The sequence below is a fragment of the Physella acuta genome, unplaced genomic scaffold (genome assembly GCF_028476545.2).
Source record: "Physella acuta isolate Inbredline_101_S28 unplaced genomic scaffold, ASM2847654v3 ptg000376l, whole genome shotgun sequence".
Lineage (NCBI taxonomy): Eukaryota > Metazoa > Mollusca > Gastropoda > Physidae > Physella > Physella acuta.
Genome location: NW_026731895.1, coordinates 223101 through 243293, shown reverse-complemented (window position 1 = coordinate 243293; position 20193 = coordinate 223101). Strand labels below are relative to the sequence as shown.

At 34.2% G+C, this 20193-nt stretch overlaps 3 protein-coding genes across 5 annotated transcripts; 1 reads left to right on the top strand and 2 right to left on the bottom strand.

The window, feature by feature from the left end:
- Positions 1-65: 65 nt before the first annotated feature.
- On the bottom strand, positions 66-7631 carry LOC131941902 (IST1 homolog). Of its 3 annotated transcripts, none has more exons than XM_059301505.1 (6): positions 7573-7631; positions 3752-4159; positions 3125-3296; positions 1658-1906; positions 1154-1367; positions 66-529 (listed from the first exon to the last, which is right to left on the bottom strand). In XM_059301505.1, exons 2-6 carry the CDS (start codon positions 4018-4020, stop codon positions 384-386), a joined length of 1050 nt encoding a protein of 349 aa, XP_059157488.1. In that variant the 5' UTR covers positions 4021-4159; positions 7573-7631; the 3' UTR covers positions 66-383. The 3 variants fall into 3 exon arrangements, with proteins under 3 accessions (XP_059157488.1, XP_059157489.1, XP_059157490.1); XM_059301506.1 differs by having other exon boundaries at positions 7453-7579; XM_059301507.1 differs by lacking the exon at positions 7573-7631 and adding an exon at positions 7246-7290.
- A 3189-nt stretch (positions 7632-10820) lies between these two features.
- LOC131941904 (protein jagunal) lies at positions 10821-13990 on the bottom strand. The gene is made up of 2 exons (XM_059301509.1): positions 13733-13990; positions 10821-11840 (listed from the first exon to the last, which is right to left on the bottom strand). The coding sequence occupies exons 1-2, from the start codon at positions 13819-13821 to the stop codon at positions 11354-11356; spliced, it is 576 nt and encodes a 191-aa protein (XP_059157492.1). The 5' UTR covers positions 13822-13990; the 3' UTR covers positions 10821-11353.
- Positions 13991-14001: 11 nt separating this feature from the next.
- Positions 14002-17865, top strand: LOC131941903 (interleukin-1 receptor-associated kinase 1-binding protein 1 homolog). Its single transcript, XM_059301508.1, has 4 exons — positions 14002-14607; positions 16794-16990; positions 17185-17278; positions 17501-17865. The coding sequence occupies exons 1-4, from the start codon at positions 14305-14307 to the stop codon at positions 17678-17680; spliced, it is 774 nt and encodes a 257-aa protein (XP_059157491.1). The 5' UTR covers positions 14002-14304; the 3' UTR covers positions 17681-17865.
- The last annotated feature ends 2328 nt before the right edge of the window (positions 17866-20193 follow it).

Genomic DNA, 20193 nt, shown 5'->3' with positions numbered 1-20193 from the left:
CTTATATAGATATTTAAGACTTACTGTGATGCTACAGCCAACTTTAATAAAAATTCAATAGAATTCATGGGCAAAGATTTATTTATTGAAATATATACAAAACCCTATTTTTATACAAACCACAACAAAATTATACATCTATATATAATCATTTGCATATTAATTTGATTGTTTAAGCAGAACAGAAAATATTTAGATGAGGGGTATATTAAAATCAAATTTTTTAAATTTATGAATTCAGACTTCTTACAGATTTGCACTTAGTGCTAAAATTTCTGCAAATTTCTATTGAAAAAGAAAAATTTTGTCTTTTCTTCAATTTTTATGGTTTGTCCTATAATTAGTATATCATACACAAACATCAAAATAATTTGAGTTTCTTCTCATTTCTTTTTCTTAAGCTGTTCAAACCTCCTTGTTAAATCATCAAAGTCCACATCTTCTCCAGAATTTCCTCCGACAGAATTTCCCAAATCCGGCAAGGTGTTATTTGGTACAGTTGGTAATTCTGGAAACATGTCTTCATTTTCTGTAAACAAATGTAATGTCGAGCTTACAGTTTTATTGAAGATGAGATTGATCTAGTGGTAATGGGCATTAATGTTGGGTGGAAATGGTCCAATTTAAGTACATCAGGTTGACATCAATGTGTACTGATAGTCCAGTTTTAGATACTTCAATTTGGACTGGGAATGGTCTAATTTTAGAGTAGGCTTACATCAATGTGGAGCGGGAGTTGTCCAATTTTAGAGTACCGTACATTAATATGAACTGGGAAAGGGCCACTTATAGATACTCCAATATGGACTGGGAAAGGTCCAGTTTTAGACTACCAGCCATCAGTGTGGAATGGGAATGGTCAAGTGGCAGAGCACATTATTAAACGTGTTCACATTTAGTTTTGTGTTTTTTGAGTGAACCCAGAGATGCACAGGGTTGACAGGACATATAAACAATCCGTTAACATGCTACAGTAAAACTCCATCTTCCTGCATGTTAACCTTTGATTACATGGTTTATCTTTTATTTCTTATAATTACTGAAGATTCAACAAAAGTGTTTTAAAAACACAAATTTTGATTACTTTCATATTTGTGAGTGAATTTTTTTTATAAAACAAATAAAGCAATAAAAAAAAGCAATTTAATCTTACTTTTAACTGGTTGTGAAGCAAAGGTTGGTGCAGGCGGCTGGGTTGGTTTAGTGCCATCATACAGCAAGTCAAAGTTAGGGGGCCCTGCAGGAGGGGCTGAGTGGGCCCCAGAATTGTAGGCTGGGGGCTGCATGGGGTAGGAGTTGAAATGTCCAGCTGGTGCCATGTTAGGCAAAGGGGGCGGGGCACTGGCTACTGGTGGTGCTGGGTAACTCTGATGAAAGTTGTAAATAGACGTGTTGTTATATAAACAAACAAATCAACAAACATATTTGTTTAACAAAAAGCTTGGGGTTCAATTAATCAAGAAAAATTTTCTTACATTTTGTTAAAAAGGCATTGATTTTAAGAATAACTCGCTTAAAATTTAATGCTAAGTTGCATCAAAATTGTATTAATTTACAAACATCAAGACAAAAACTTTCTTTATATCTGTACCGTAGTAGACCAAAAAGGTTTGACAAATCTTAAAAAGGAAAATTAAAAAATCGCCTAAAAACATACCATTTGAGGATGTGGGTAGCTGACTGGTTGAGGAACTCCCATACCCCCTCTAGGTCCCCCAGGGCCACCCATATTTTTTTTATCATCCCCACCCAGATCTATGAGCAGGTTCTCTGCCATCAAGATTTCATCGTGGTGCATGGCGGTAGGGTCAGGCTCAAAAGGGACATTGTATGTCTTTGCTATTTCCACCATGTATCGTTCGACCAGAGATTTAGGTGGGGCTTGAACAGACAGCTTGTGCATCACCTACAAAATTTAGAAATTATTAACATACCTAACATTCATTTTTATAGGCATTTTGAAGTTAAATTATAGAAAGTTAGTACCATCAAGTGTAACAACCAAAGTAATTTAACCATTAATGTCCCGTAACGCCCGCTGCCGCCCGACACCGTTAATGTCCCGTAACGCCCGCTGCCGCCCGCTTACAATACGCATAGAAAAATTAAATTTGTTTCATTAAAATTTGGCCTACAAATCCTAATTTTTAACTAAACAGGAAGTCGGATGGTTTCAGCATCCTTTTCCGGTGTTATAATTTCAATGGCGCTTTTGAAAGATAAAAAATAATAGTTTCTTTCTATCTCGAAATTTTCGACTCATCTGTCGTATTTTTAGTAGATTTAATATTAAAAATAAAAAAAATTAATGCCTCTAAACGTATCTAGGCATGTATTTTATGAATTATATATGTTAAACATAACCAAATTGATATTTAACTGTTAAATTCGATGCATAGTTGTTAAGACAAAAATAAATAAAGTTGACTACCGAAAATGACCTGTTTTGAATTTTCTCCGACATTTTTTATTTTTATACTGTACTTTTACCGAATGAAATATATTCTATTTAATACTGTTGGAAAGCCAGGTTTATTCCCAACATTAAGCAGTAGTTTTTATCTTAATTTTCAATTTCATTTAGACAAAAACAAATATTTTGTGAAACTATTCACTTGATCATACAGAGTTATGCTCCTTACATCGGGCCGCCATGGGTGGAGTTTTGGTAGAATGAATGGGACATTAATGGTTAAGGTATTCGCAATATTTGTGCTTGTGTGCAAAACATTTTTTTTTTGTGCGCTCTCTCAAACAACTTGGCTGGGCATAGTGCTGACTACACTATCTCTTCGTATGTCGAGGTCACAGAAACAAGTGAACTCTACTTCACTTGCCCCATAGACCGTCAGGTTTGAAAGGGAAACATTTACTTTACTTTTCTAAAACAACTTGATATATCTGATAATTATTTTACAAAACTGACTGCACTGCAGGTTTACATCTACTGCACATCAGCTTAGAGGGAACATTGATAAACCGATAGGGTTAGTTTGCTTGTCATTTTTTTCTATGCAATTACTTAATAATTAGATGCTTATTTGAAAGAGATAAACATCAGCTGACCTATGGACTCTCGAGGCTAGAAAGGTAGGCTACTTTACTTACTCTAAGAGCAACTCACCTTCTCATTAACATTACTAAGCTGATTACTCCTGCAAGCCTGTGCAAATTCTGGTGAATATTTGCGAGCGAATTCCTCAGTAACAGCCTTCAATTCCTGAACATCTGCCTGAAGTCTGGGTGTAGCCCAGATTATACTAGCTATAGCTTCCTCAAGACCAGGATCCAGTTCCCTTTAGTATAAAATTAAAACAAATATATTTAATGATACAGTCAATAATTTTAATGTTTAAATTTAGTAACATCTTACATTTCTTTTCTTTCTACAACTCAAATCCAGTGACGTCGAGGGGGGGCTGTTATGTTAATTTTTTAGATAAATATATATACAGTACAGGGTAAATCTATATAAATATATATGTGTGAGGGGAGAAGCAAAAATAGTCTGCCGAGAGCGCCACTGATCAAAATTATTTTACTACAGACAAAGTATTTAATGGAACCATAAATGAATCATTAGATATGCAACCTTTTAATAAGCTATCTAAACTTATAACTATAAATAATATAATAACTATCCTGGCACTAAAACAACCAAAACAATAAAGCTTGCTTGTAGCTTAAAAACATAAACATTTAATTTAAGATAAATGTACTGAACATTATTGTAGACAAATGTTTCACTTACTTTTGTGTCTGTATCAGGCCAAACCTAGCTAACAACAAATCACAGTACATCTCTAAAAGTTCCATGGCCTCCACAAGATAATCTTCTCTTATAATGTGCTCCACGCGGATCCTAGCTCTGTCATCTTTTCCAGCTGATATATAATCTGCTATTTCTTTTCTAGCCTTAAGAGCCATTTCTGTCTTTTTTTTCTCAAGAAGTTTCAGTCTATTGATGATCAGCCTCAAGTTTGTTTTTAGCTTTGTGTAGTTCGGGCCACTTTTGAACATGGTGAAACTGTTGTTTTTTTTCCTTGAGTATAATGTGATTTAATGTTTTTATTTAAACAGTAGTTCCAAAGCTGACTTGTTATTCTAGCTTTCAGTTTCTTACTCTACCGTCCTCACTTTTATTGACATCTGTGCAAACCTAATTCAAAATAAACACATTTTAAACTTATAAACTCGGGTTAAGAAGGCAGATCAGACTTGTGATGTAATTTAATAGTGTAAAGTGATAAAATTATAATACTATAGTTAATTAAAGGCCTATATCCAGTGTTGAATAACAGTAAATTTAATTAATAAGTTACTTTTTACTTTCTCAGTTATGAAGTATAGAGGAAGTATTGTAATCGTACAAGAAATCGAAATCGAGATTTTCACAAATCTCAACATTTTACACCTCCCTGAGTCAGAAAAACATAGTTTTGCAATTGTGTGTGTGTGTGTCTGTGAACACGATAACTTGAGTATCGGTACAGCTAGGTTGATGAAATTTCATATACAAGTATTATATCAAATTTGTAGTTCTGTGGTATACCATTCGAATCGTCCTTAGAGGATTTCATAGTGTCAGCCGCCAACCAATCAAACGCGCGCTTTCTCCGCGTTTTGGTTGGCGGCTGACGTCACGGTGACGTCACGCGACGCGTTTTTGGAGCTAAAAAGGGCCGAAAAAGCCATTTTTTTCTACGTGTAGTTCGGATTTTTTTACGTTTTTTAAAATGGGCCCGAAAATGACACTTTTTCAAACTGGACTTAGCCATTTTTTCAAACAAATTTTTCGAAAAAAGGCCGTTTTGGGTGATTTTTGGATGTAAACAATGGCCTAGGTCAACACGTGTCAAACCACGTGAAGGCACCCAATCGACGATTTCGGTCACGCATGAGTGGTTTTCATACGTTCTCGTGAACTAAATACCAGTTTCTTGACAACAAAATGGAAAACGACAATTTCGTGAAAATAACGACCCTAGAGGAATGGCTCTTGAAGATTATTAAATAAAAATCGGTGTGTTGGCTCTATGTATTGATTCTAAACTTGTCTATAATTGACTAGTAGGGCATGCTGAAACAACGGCCTGAGGGCGCCGTGTAGTGTGTAGTTTTGCTAAATGTAAATTAATCAGCCTAGCCGCAGATCAATCGCAAACTGTTAAAATGGTTGGATGTGAAAAGCTTCTACTTACAAATTACTTCTGAATAATCACATCACACAAAATAATCCCAAAGAAAGCACAAAATAAAATCCTTTAGAAAAGCATCACCATGAAATTTGAAAACCACAGTTTGTCAACCTTAACCAGCCATCTTTGGCTTGATCTAGAGGTCATTCTTTAGCCTACACATGTGTCTTGTCAATAAATTTAGTTTCTGATGGTACACGACATTTAGATCAATATAATATAACAAACTAACTGAATTCCAACATTATATCCATCTAATCCCAATATTGAAACAGAATTTGAAGCACAATGATCTAACGAATAAATCCAACTCTATGCGAGTGTCGCAGCTTTAGTCCTGGATACAACCATAGTGTGTAGTCGTGTTGTGAGTAAATTTGCACGAGATACAACACCGACCTAGACCTTCCTGATGTGTATGGCCCCAAAGTGCTGCGAGTAGGGGAGGGCAATTTAACGCCAGAATAGTTTTTTTTCAATAGTTAGGTCATCAGTAGCTCACGCATCCTAACGGGGTTGAAAGTGTAACTTTAAATTGAACTAGGTGAGAGGAGGAGGGTGAGGTCATTAGAACAAGGGAGCTATATTTCTAGTAGAAGAATACGGGGAAATCATAGCTTGAAGTTTGAAGCCGGCATTTCATTTTTTTCATTGTTATTGAGTACAGCCCTTTAATGCACGACTAGGCTACTCATTATGAAATCTAAAAATGTAGTTGTGCTACCATGCAAAAGTAGCCTAATAGGTCTTGTTTATTTAAATGCAGATCCTGTTAGCCTAAAAATATTTGGATACACATTTTAGTTATATCGTAATGATTAATGTTATAATACAATGCATATATTCTGATAGTCCTTCAAGTTTTTGGGCAATCCATAACTTGTATTTCAAATTTATAATGAGCGGGATGCACTCGATGTTTTAAGTGCTACATTCGGTAGCTGTTACTTTGTGTATGACAGCATCCCAATAGTTCACTGTAAATATAAACTGAGCTTGGCGAGATTCCCATCGCCAAGCAATCGTATGATAGACCCAGCAAGCATCACTCGTTAAATTCGACATCATGGCTAAACCAGTCCTTGATTTTCATTACAGCCTTTAAACGCCTAGTTCTTGGTTTTAAAAAAAAAGTGTCTCCCCCCCCCCCCTCCCCGCTTGCGCCGACGTCATCATAGGCCAATACCATGTGGCGATTTTTTTTAAACGGATATAACACACCCCTCTCCCCCTCACAGCAAACGCCAACAACGTCACCGAAGGCCCAAGGCCAATAACACGCACCACGGTGGATTTTTTCTTCAATGAGTATATACCCTACCCACCCGCCGCATTACAACATACCGCATGTCTCTACGAACGGGGTTAAAAGTTTAACTTTGAGTTCAAGAAGGGGAAGGGGTGGTATTCAAACAACGAAGCTGTTTCTTTATAGTACAAATACATAGTTTAAAAAATGATACTTACTGTAACTTACCTAATGCTATACATAATTTTATAAATTATCAAATTAATTAATTAATTAACTAATTAAATATATCTAATGATAATGAAGGGAGATAGTTTATTTTGGTTAAGGCACGACACACAACACTGTGCGTGCCTGGTATGTGGCCTGACCTACTGAAAGGAGATTGTTTATATTATTGTTTTGAGTTTATATTTAACTCAATGCAACGAGCCCGCCGGTTGGCTGAGGCCACGCCGGGGGGACGATCTGTCCGGGATTCAAAGGGACGACTCGAAATATCGTCCACAAACTGAAACCCGGAAGATGTGAACCTAACAGCCTACTACTAGAGTAGATCTACTACTAAAAAAATATAGGCCTATATATATATTTATTTATGCATGTAGGCCCTACCAACTACTACTATTACTATTATTATAATTATAACTTTTAGTTACTAGATCTAGATCTAATTAATTAATAGTAATTATTACTAATTAGGCCTAATAGTAATAACAGTAACACTGTGAGACTCAGACTGTGAAAGTCAGTGAGTCAGTAAGTTACTAAAACTAAGTTACTAGGTTAGTAACTTACTAAGTACTCAAACTAAATACTAAGTAGTAAAGTACTAAAGTAGTAAGAGCAACACACGGTGTTGCTCTTATGTCTTATACAGTATAGTAACACAGAAGTTGCAGTGAGTAGTCACGGTCCGGTGGTGGGTGCTTGTCACTCTGTGTTGTCAACTCAATGAATGATGATGAATGGGAGAATATGATAACTAATTAATTGCTACTAAACCTGTTAATTATATATTATATAAGTGTCCAACGTCTAAACAGTGCTGAGCAGAATGAACTTGTTTAGATATAGATTGAGTCAACTAGTCGATTTAGAAACTAAGAAACGAGTTTTATTTACTTATTTTAATATGCGCTTCCGTGATTCACAGGCAAGTGATGTTTACTGTATCGTTACTATTTATAGTTTTTATATTTCCGGTTTAAATGACGCAAGTATCGTATTTTTAATTCATCGAATGTTGGAAGAAAATATAATTAATAATTATAATGTCATCGATGTTGTTTTTTTTTGTAATATTAATTACTTAAAGTAAAACACAAATAAATGGGTAGAGAATTTTTTTAGATATGTTTAAACTGGTGTAAGTACTAGTCTAGTAAAAAAACTCATATTTCTAGTACTACTAGAAATATGAGTTTTTTTATTCATCTTATTTCTTTCTTATCATATTAATTTACTAGGCTAACCAAAACGATGCAGAGCATACACTAGTGACTAGACTCTAGATCTATATTCTAGTGTGTTATTTTTTGTCATAGTGTGCAGTATTACAATAACATCGTTTCTTTCAACTGCCAGACATTTTTCTTGGGGGAGGGGTACTTGAGCCTTTCAGGGTGTAGGTGCACTTAAAATGTTCAGGGGGAGGGGGAACACAAACTGGTTAAAGAGGCCTATAGATTTTCTATAGGCCTAGCTGATACACATTATGCAATTTTTCTATTTTGTCTGGGTGGGGGGGGGTGCTCCTGGAGTGATACATGAAAGAAACACTGTACATATAGCATATAAAATATGTTACTTTAACTTTATACGGCGTTATTAAACAAACATTGGCACCATCCCTTCAAAAATAATAAATAGATATAAACCATATTTTCTGGAGCACACTTCACATAGATAATAGAAATAAGCTTCAAAGCTATTATTTCACAGAATTAAGATTTGTCTAAACTCCCCATCAGAAATAAGGATATATTAAAATAGTGCAAATTATTGATTTTCTTTTTCATTGACAGTACTCGATGCTTGCCCTCCATTCAAAACGATAATTACAAGAATAGTTTTCTGATTTTAAAGTGTATCGTGTGAGTTATAAGACTGGGTGATTCAAGTTGTATTCCATTTCTGCTGGTCCCAACCTAAATTGTAATCCATCTTTAATGGATTGCATTTTGAAACTTGGATCAAAAGCATATAAACAAACCTCTATTAGGTCACGACCTATGCAGGTCCTTAAACTTTCAGTATAACCATAGTTACCAGTATGTTATGGTTACAAGTAACAGTACAATGAAATTGTGCTTACCGTAAAAATTACATAATAAACACATGCTTTTATTGTTTTGTAATTTATTGTGTACCCAGGGTAACAGGCAAACATGTGTTAGGTCAAGTGGGTGATCATTAGACAATGTCACAACCAGAGACTTGTATAAGGAGAAAAGAAAATGGCATGCAAGAAACAGATATGGAAATCAATTTGCATAATTGTGAAAAACTTTGTAATTATTTAAGATATGTGCACAAAACTAATTTAATAAATTGACTAGTAATAGAATAAGCAAAATGATTTGAACACTTCTTACGTCACTCTCTCTACTAGGATGGACAAAAATGCAGTAATTTTATATATTCCTAAATGGTACATGAGCAAATTAACATTACAATGAAATCTTGATGAAGATTTTATGCTAGCAATAGTTCAAGATGATTAGTTTAATAATGTAAATGTAAAATTATAATGCATGATGATGAATATCATTCATTAAAGTTTTATTTAAAGTTAATATAACTGCCAGTACTCTTTTTTATTCCGTTTTTTTTTTAAAAGAACATGTTATTTATGTTAAAAGTTACTGACAGAATCTTATCAATTTCTAAATCATAGCTGTGAACTGTGATATTTCTTTATTGCCTTTAAAAGAATGTTCTTAAAATACTAAGTTTTTTATGTGTAAATAGGGTTAAATATGCATTTTCAGCATTCAGAACAGGACATGTAGGTATGTTTTTTCTCAGAAAGCAATATATTAGAAAAGACAGTTTAAAAAGTCATTTGATGTGGAAGACAAATTTTTAAAGTGATACAAATCAAACACAGATCATTTAGTATTCGACTTAACTGTTTTTTCAAACACCTGAAATATCGTGACACAACCAGAATGTGTATCTCCAATACATGAAAACACTGAAAGGAGACACATATTACTACCAGAATTGCCATGCTACTAGTACTAACTAAGCTCTAAACCCCTATTTTGTTAGTTCTAAAGTATAACAATTTTTGCAGTATTTAAAGGGGAGAGAAGTCATTTCAAGTAACAGGGGAAAGAAGCATATGGGGGGGGGGGATCAAACTCAAAGCCAAAACAACACAATCAATGGTGTTTTGATCTTAATGTACTGTTTTATTAGAACAAGAACAAAAGATCAATTTTACATGGGTAAGTTTTTAGTACACAAATGATGTAATACTAAATATGGGTAATCACACAATCAGAGAGAAAACTGGATCAAACAGCAGTAGATAGATTTTATAACATTGTACCATCAGTTAAAATACACCAGATTCTCTCTCTTTAATACAAAAATCATTACAGCATTGGACACTGTAACATACTTAAAATATGTTGGTACAACCTGGATTTAACAGTAGGCTATGTTAAAAGTTAAGTCATTTGCTGTTAATACTAATAACCAATGAGCTGTTGATGTTTTAATCAGCTTAAATGTAAATAACATTATGTTTGAATAAACAAAATTATAATGTAAACATTTGAAGATATTGTCACCTTCAGCAATGTAATTCATCCACCAAAGAAAAGTTACATCCACACCCAATTTATAAAGTAAAACCCTTACCATAACACATATGCATATTCATTTAGTTAAGTACAAAAAATCTACTTGCCATAGATCTAAAGAATATTCTTATTTTGACAAAAGGCAAATGCATATCCACAACAACTTAACAAGCAAAGTTTGAAACTATCATGGAATACATATTTAAATAACTAGCTTTATCTAATAACTACAATTTTAAAACAAAGAATATGTGTAAATGCATGCAATATTTCAAATACATTTTCTTTAAAATTACCAAGTGAAAGATGTTATAAAGAGTTTATATTAAAAATTGTTATTCTAGTCTAGTAATACAACAGCAATCAATAAACAATTGTTTATTCTAAAACAACAAGAGAGCATTTTTTCACTCTTTCAGTCTGTAACATAAAAACTCAGTTCATATTTGCTTTTGAAAGGTTTAGAAAAATGCAGCTTTAAAGAGCAGGTGGATATGTATGCCATTTTATATTGCAAATGATTAAACAGATTATCTCCTATAATTTTGACTTAAACTAGACTTAAATTGATTATTTCAATTTTTTACAAATTGCGTAAGTTAACTGTAATATTGCAAAAATGTCCAATGAGCAATTTTAGCTGTTATAAAAAAAAATCTCGTGTTTTTTCTTCCTGTTAAATGGTACTATACTTGTTTATGCACATTTTGCATTTAAATATCTGACGAATACATCAAATCTGAGATCAGCTGTTTTATTGAGAAAGAATAGTGCATTGGATGAAAACAATAAAAATTTAAAAATAAAATGTCTACATAACTGAACAAAAATTTTGGGTTTGCAGGAATAAACTTATAAAATTATCCACTACTGAATACAAGGTGGTAGAAAATCAGTTTGAAGAAACTTCAAGTACAATCTTTAGAGGAAATTTTGTTGAGCGTATTTGAAGATGGGCAAGTAGTCATTTCACAAGGCAAATAGAGAATCAATCAAATCAGCTGGATATGACTTACATCACAGGATAATTAATTAAGCAACCATGCTCATTGATAATTTAATTAGGCATACTAATTTATTGTATAAATGCATTATCTGGCTTTCAACTTATCAGTTACACGAGGCTTCCAAGAGCCAAGAAGGATGTAGCTAAAGTATACAGAGAACAGGTGAACCTGAAGGGCTATGAGCAAAAATGCAAACCACAGCAATACAGCAGGAAATCCAAACATCTCATATGTGTATTTCCTCTCTTGTAAATACAGTACTATATCCTTCTTCAAATCGAAAAATGCAAAAAAAATTGGAACGATGCCAAAAACTACTAAGCCCAAGAGAAATTGCTTCAACAAAAATGAGTTGTTCTGTGGAGTTGAACGCCAGCCTATTACAGCAGCTATGAGACTAACTAGCCATGCATATTCCCAGGGTCGTGGGTGTGGCAGGTCAAGGCGTCGAAGGCTGACTACTGTAAAGCCAAAAGCCCCAGTAATTCCAGGCAGAAGGCGTACAAACATTAAAAGGCCAATCATTATGTGGAGAAAAAGTGCTAGCCTCAGTCGACCTTTGTTGATGGAACTGAAAAATAAAATTTAAAAATACAGGTCAATTAAGTACTGCAGAAAGTTTCTTCACTGTCACTAAAACTCTCACATTACAGCCAGGGTTAGTAGCATGAGCAAATAATGTAGCCTCTAATTAACTTTTAATTAAAAGGGATACTAATTACATTGATCAATGAATGTACTTAAAAACTACAAAGCTAACTATACATTTGACAATGCATAACAATAACAACACCTAAATAAGCCCTAACTGATACTGTGAGCATAAACAGTCTAGATAACTGTAAAAGTAATAGAATCTTCATTAAAAAAGGTGTAAGGTTACTGGTAGTTAACAGTAGTACACACATGACTTGGTAATGTCAATGCTAACCCTAACCCCAATCCTGGTCCTACAATATGCCTAACCCTAATTTCTAACCATAAAATTAGTCGAGATTATAATACTACATACTACTAACAACCCGACACACCTATTTTTTGGGAGAGTACTAGGTCTGTTATCGGACATCGGTATCTAAAATCATCCCAAGATTACTTGAAGCAGTTTAGCTTGAATTTAACTTTCACTCATTAACTAACTCTAACTCAGTTACAGTGATTGTATCTGACACGTTTGCTTTAGGCTAGGATGGATCCGGATTAGATTAGGGACTGATTAGGCTGTGAATGGACGCGAGCGAGTTGACAAGAATCCTTCCAGCATGTTGTTGACATGGAATAAAAATTTGCTTTTTTAGATTTAGACCATAAAAATAATTAAAAAAATAAAAATTTAAGCCTAAAATTAATTTAGAAATTTTATATTTTTAGAATAAATGCTATAAAAGTTGCAAATCCAGAGAACTTGAAAATAATTTGTTGAGTTTAAGGCTACACTTCTATTTATTTTCATCAAGCCTAAGTTATTTTGTTGAGTTTAAGGCTACATTTCTATTTATTTTCATCAAGCCTAAGTTATAACCGGATGTTTCACTTTCGTAAGACACATATTGATTGGCTGTACAGGAACTCCGTGATGGATAATTATTTGTTTACAAAACTTTGCAGATAAAGTTTTTAAATAACCATTCAAATTTAAACCCCATGACCTAGTTTTTCTTTTTTTTAGCTTACAATGTGTACAAAAAAATTAATGGCAGCCTATCGAATAGCAGGATGCCATTGTTTATGTTGCCATTACATGTGAAAACCAAATTGGGGAGAATGTTTACACCGGTGGAATCTTCTTTAAAAAAGGGGTGTTAGGTTACTGGTAGTTAACTAAATAGACTCTGGCTGGCTAATGTCAATGCTAACCCTGTCCCTAACCCCAACCCTGGTCCTACCATACACCTAACCCTAATTTATTTCTAACCATAAAATCAGCTGAGATTACCATACTACTAACAACCCAACACCCCTTTTTTAAAGAAGCTTCCATTATCTGACACTGGTATCTATAAATCATCCCCAAATTGTTATTGCTTTTTTTTTTATTATTTATTTAGTTAGGCCTACCGAAAATATTTAAAATATAACAATACATCCTCCAATCTTTAGTAAAGTCCGAAAAAAAACAACAGACAGACATGATTTTATAACCATATTATTATATGTAACTACGCCGTGCATGATTTTTAAATTGATTAATGGGCCTCTCGATTACTTTCTCGCACGCGCCCGTTGAGTTCTAGAATCTAGAATTCTAGTTAAATCTTTTCTTTAGCCTATTCTTTAATCTAGCTCTAGTAGTAGTGGTCTTTCCTTTCTGTAAAGACTGAGGCTAAACCAGGATCGTTTAAAATACAAAAATCAATGGGTTAAAACAAAATACAACATGATTATTTTTTATAGTCGATGATATTTGATAAAAATCAAATCATAATTTTTAAAAATTAATAAAAAATATTTAATGATGACAACCTAATTTTATACTGCCAAGCAATACTCTCTCTGTGCCAATGATCACTTCCATCAGATCCCTCTGGTCTATATCCAGCTCTTGATGCCATGTTTAACTTATTTGATAGTAACCTGGTCGAAAATGTTGATTAATGCTTCACTTTGTTGTTTACAGTGGTTCCCCAACTGGTTAATGACACAGAGATTTTTTTGGCAACCATCGAAAATTGACAGAACTTCCGATTTTTTTTACTCTTATTTTTAGCTAGGATCCAGATCCAGACTTTATCCGGAAGTAGGAAAATTTATAACTAATAATTTTTTTTTTTAAATATGATTTAATTATTCCAATCTAATCTTGAAAATATAAAAATCATTCCTATTTGTGCTGTTTATTAAACAAAACCACTTTAGGTTTCAGACATTCGTGTTAACAAATTGTGTTGGGCTCTAAGCGGCTTATTGACATGATTGAGCAAGCGACAAGTTTTGTTTACAAATGGCGTCCAAACTTTTAAAATTTTGCAAATAATTTTTATCTTGCTAGCAAGTTTTAATCTTTTAGTGATGTATTAGTCCATTATATTTACCAAATGGCTTACAGCAGACCGATACGGGTCTTTACTGAATTGCAAAGCAAGACAAGCAACCCAGAAAATATTAGACTTTCTAAGTCCATTTCAAATGAAAATTCAGAAAATGCCATACTTAATCATGCCGGTTATCTTGATAGACAAATACATGTAACTGGTATTGGTGAGCTTATTTTACCGCCCGATCGGTTTTCTATCAACATAAGATGCAAGTCAACAAAAGCTACTGCACAGGAAGCCAAAGATAGCATAAACAGACGAGTTGATTATATCATTCAAACTTTGCAAAATAACTCTGTAAAGGTAGGTATTTAGTAAATACTATTTACTATTTACTAATTTAGTATTTACATTTAGCCCTACTATTAGTACTTTTTGTCAAACACACAGACTCCTACTTTTAAATTATTTGTCTATTTGAGGCTTGCAATAAGAATTGGCCAAGTTGGTTGAGAGGAACTCCATCATAATTTTTTGTATGGGTTCTTCTTCTTTGTTGGAAGGGATCGAGTCTTATCTCCCTGAGGGTTTGAACTCAAGACTTTTTACAAATGTATCAACCATGAGCTTTTTTCGACTTGACCATGCCTCCATCACAATTAAGGATACATGTCAACTGGTTATGCGCCATTGAGGCCATTGACTCCGATTTTAGCCTGCTTTTCTTTTTGGATTTGCTTCCATAGCCTTTGTCCAACCAAGAACAAACTACAAGGCAGCAGATTTTGATTTTGGAGTTATCCCTCCTAGAAGAGTGGCTGTCCCCAGCTAACGAGCATCATCTGCCCAGGGGTTCGAACTCGAGACTTTTCAGTTTAGCAACCAGTAATTAGTAATAAAACAGATAGTATTAGTTACCTCACAAGTTAAAGACAGTTACAAGTACTATGGACGTTTCGACCCAAGGTCTTCGTCAGCACACAACAGTGTGATTACAGATTAGACAAATAAAGACAAACAGTAACACATTTTTTGACTTAGCTCGACAGTGAAAACACGTCTTGTCTGCTAGCCACGATATCCAAAAGAAAAGACGCGTGAGAAGGACGCTTGGACACCGTATAGGGGTGGGGTTGGGGGCGTGGTGTATGCGGGAGGGGGGGGGGGGGGTTGTTAGGTGAAAGATATCTGTTCATTCAAGCCATCGGGTGCCCGTGTACCAAATTTAAGTATTAGTCGCGTTTCAGTGCTAAGGCGATTTTTAAAATTGTGGCAAAACCGAACGGCGGTTACACAAAAGTCCTTTTTTAAGTCATGCCCACTCTCGTTGAAGTGTTTGGCCACAGGAAGACCGTCTTCATTGTTGATTGATCACAGGTGTTGGCTAACCCTGTCAGACAATCTTTTCCCCGTTTGTCCGATATAAAAGATGTTGCAACGCCTGCACTGGATGACGTAAACTACGTTGCGGGACTCACAGTTGAAGTGATTTTTAATTTTGAGGGTTCCCTTCGGCAGCTGCAGTGATTCAACCTGAAGGGTGAAATGACAGGTATTGCATTTACGGGGACAAGGAGTGGTGCCAAAACCGGTGTTGGTAGTGGGTGGCAGGCGGCTGCGAACTAAAAGGTCTCTAAGGTTGCGTTCCCTTCTATACACAACCAAAGGATTCTGTTGAAATAAATGGCCTAAATGGGGGTCTGACTTGAGGATAGAATAATTTTTTATAATGATATTTTTAGCCAAAACTGAATGAGGATGGTAGGGTAAGATGAGTTTAGTTCTATCTGACTTTTGTTTTGGAAATTGTTGAAGGGAGGCTTGGTGGTCAACAGCTGTTATGCGGTGTAGTGCTGACTGGAGTATATGCTCCGGGTATGACCGAAGTCGGAAGAACTGTAGTAGCTCATGGGCCTTGATCCAAAAGTCGTCATCATCTTGACAAATACGTCGCAGTCTTAATAATTGTGAGAATGGTATAGAATTTTTGCAGGCCGGGGTTTAGCAACCATGAGCTCTACCGACTCGACCACAAAGACCCCTTGTATGGGTTGAAAACTTGTCAGTTTAATCTTTTGATTAGCCATACACATTTAAAAAATCGAAGCTAATTTTTTTTCTTTGAGATTGAATACATTTAGAATTTAAGCCCCTAAATTTTTTTCAAATGCAGAGAACTTGGAAGTCATTTTTACTTTAAGACTACATTTCTCACTACATTACTTATATTATTTATAATTCAAATAAGATTGGTGTTATTAATTTAATAAAGACCTCTTATTATTTGATGTATGTATTCTCTGGTAAATATTCTGATTCAGCTTGAGAACTATTTGTTGTTAAAAATTTATTCCTGTTAGCTCCTTATAAATGACAAAAGTTCTAAATGAAATTAAATAATAAGCACAATTATGTTAATGATTAGCTACTGAAGTATTATCCTGAATTTTAACTGGTTTTACAATCTTAAAGAACTTGTTTCACTGCCAAGGATTGAACTGTCATACCATATTAGAGGCTTAAATGTGTGATTGGTTTTTTTTTTACAGCAAGATGATTTTAGAATATTCCAGCACACGAGCCATGTAGACTCAATGGTTAATGTGGATTGTGAAATTGAAGTTCACTTCACTGACATCAATAAATGCCAGGTTGTATCCAACTACCTTTCTGAAAAGCTTGGTCCAGCTGTTTCAGTCACCCTACCCCATTGCTACCATGCTCATGGAAGTTTGGATAAACTAAGGTAGTCAAATCCTTTAATTTTCTAATTAATTGTAAAAATATTTCCTTTCTTGTAAAATAGTCCATATTTAAGCAGAAGAAAAACATGTTAAAAATTGTAAAACTGAAAATAAATAAATGAGTATTTAGTTTTTTTTTTAAATTAATACAAAAATACTAATGCAGATATATTATAGTAGCATTTATTTCCAACAGAAAACAAGTTGGAATGCTAGCCATACATAATGCAAGGCAGAAGGCTCTTGAAATGGCTAAAGTTTTACATGTCACAGTTGGATCAGCTCTTGAGGTAATTACTAATTAATTTTCAAATTGTTGATTAAATCCTGAACTTAAATTTAGCTTAAATGTTCCTTGTTTATATTGCTTTTCTTTATGTAATTTCACAGTAAACTTATTTGTTTCTTAATTTGGGACATTTTTTAAATAAGTGAACTTCTTAATTTAAAAAGTCAGCATCTTTTACTTTGATTACATTATAGCCATGGTATTACTTTTTTCTTTTGGGTAGGTACAAGAGCTAGGCACTACTGAAAGCCAGGGTACTCAGAGTTCCAATACAGCCAGGAGTGAGACTTCACCAGATATTAACCCCAGCATTCAGCAGAAGGTTTCTGATGCCACCATCATCATTGTCAGCAAGGTGTCTGTTTGTTTTCAACTGAAAGTTGATCGATCAAAAAAGATCTAATGTGCAATTTGGATAAAGATTGCAATTTCTAATAATTTTTTTGTAGCAAAGTATTTTTAAAAAAAAACTGAACAATCCAACTTTGCCACCTCAGCTCCATGTCACTTCTCAGATAACACAAATTTTACACTAATGGTAAACATTTATAATTGTCAGCAAAATAAAGAAATGTTGTGAAGTTGGTCTTAAGTGTATAATGTTTTTAAAATCTAAACTACTTATGCTTGAGAGCAGTCATTCTTTTGGTAAGGAATACACTTTCATTAACACTTTAATTTTCAAGAACTTAATGTGGTTAGTTTTTAGCTAGTCACCTACGCCACAATGTATACTCATTTAATTTTACAAATCCAAATTGTTTTAAAATATTCATTTAGAAATATTATATATTACAATTTCTTTTAAATATAACTTAATAAAAATCTGTAACCTTACCAATAATGCAATGTATCTGCAGATTTTTAAAACTTTAAATTATTTAAACATGTTTCAGTATGCTACACAACTTGGCTACTTTTTGCTTACTTATTGATTTGCAAAATTTAGCATAAAAAGTTACTTATATATTCATAATAAAATATAAATGATAATATTTATAGTAACAAACTTAAAACTGCACTTGATTCTGTTAGTCAATTTGCATATACTCATTAAAAATTAATTTAGTAAACCAATTTCTGTTAACATTGATTGCTTCTTTTGTTATCATTTTATCTGCATTTAAATATACTACAGGGCTATCCATCCTAGAAAATTGAATGGTCAAGACCAAAATAAAATATGGCATATGGCTGGTAATACTAGAAGTATAATCTACCATTCAAATAAATAATTGGGGTTTCTTTATTAAATGAATATATAGAGCTGGACTGTGTTTCCAATTTTTAACATTTTAGGAAGTGCCAGATTTTACTAATACAAATGCCTATTTCTATATTACAATATAAAGAGAAGACAACATCACACATCCTAGTTGTGAGAACCAACTGCTTAAACTAAGGTCATGCTGGCCGTTTTATGAAATAAACAACAGCTTGATTTTTTTTGGCAACTATTGTTGAGAAAGAAAAGTGGATCATAAAAAATAGCTTTGTTTTTTAAAAAAGATAATAAGGTCTATATATTTAATTAACATTTTACAAAAATAATTAGTGGAAAATGGTTATTTATGGTTGGTTGCTTTGTAAAATGGGAAAATATTTCTGCTCAACTGGGGTGAAACTTATCCAAATAGCAAATGTTAGGAAAAATGTATGTAAAAATTATCATAAGAGTTAATTATAAAATATAATTGTTTTTGCTATGTATTCTAATATTATTTTCTCACGATATATAATCGAGTTTGACAAACATTAACCCAGAGTAATTTTTTTCTTTAAACAGCTGTCTTAGTTTTGTAATGGGAGGCAACCTAGTATCAATTGTCTATCAAAGTAAATACCGCAGTTATTTCTCTTTTAATGTTTGTGTTTGTTATTAATAAGACAAAACCTCGATGTAGTTTAGGTGATATTCAGACTATGTTTTAACGAGATAAACGGAGGAGTGGGGGGGGGGGGTGCGGTGTATTTTAAAAATGTAATCGTTTGTTTAAAAACAAAATTTAAAATTAAAAAATTAAAAATTTCCCTATGAAATCTCTGACACAGGTGGGTGGATTACCCACGAACAAATAGGTGGATAGATTCAGTGGCGTCACAAGTTCGGTAACCGAGGGAGTCCCCCCCCCCCCCCCCCCACCCCTCTCCAACATTTTTTAACTCCAGTTTTGTTTCACTCGTCTCTCCTGCTAGTTTATTATTTTCACTGGATTATACAATGTTGGGACAACACGATCTTTCCATTTGGTGTCACACCCTAAATGATGTCACCCCGTGCGGACCATACCCCCCCCCCCCGCAATGTGACGCTACTGTGTGAATTACCGCCGACAGCTGGCATCTGTGTGTGTTACGTAGGAAACACTATTTTAATTTGGGTGACGTCACGCTGAACGTACAAACTGGAGGTAGTGGTGTACAAGATAGTAGCTAGTGGGGGGGGGGGGGAGAGACACAGTTTCTGCCACCCTGAGATGTCTAGCCATGTAACAGTGAAGAGGAGTCGCCTTGTTTCACAACATTTCTGTCACACTCTATTTTCTAGCCCTGATATCTGAATCGTGAAGTTACGAAGCCTTGGTTGTCTCTGTCTTTAACCCTCTAGAATCAGTTTAACCCCGGCTTTGTATGACACGTGCTTTTCTCAGGGCTTGTTTAAATTTCATATGACGTCATAGCACAATACTTTAATCCGATTGGCTATTGATTTTATTTTACCCAACGACCATCTCTAAGAATGACGTCATGAATCCTTGTTGAGAGTTAGTTTTCTATCCCCACCTACCCTAAACAACTCCTCCCCCCCCCCCCCCCCCCCCAACATGTCATATGTTGTGTTTTGTTGGACAGACTTGAATCCGACAAACATCTGACGTGGTGCAAGCGGCAAGCTTTCAACCTTTAAACAGGATC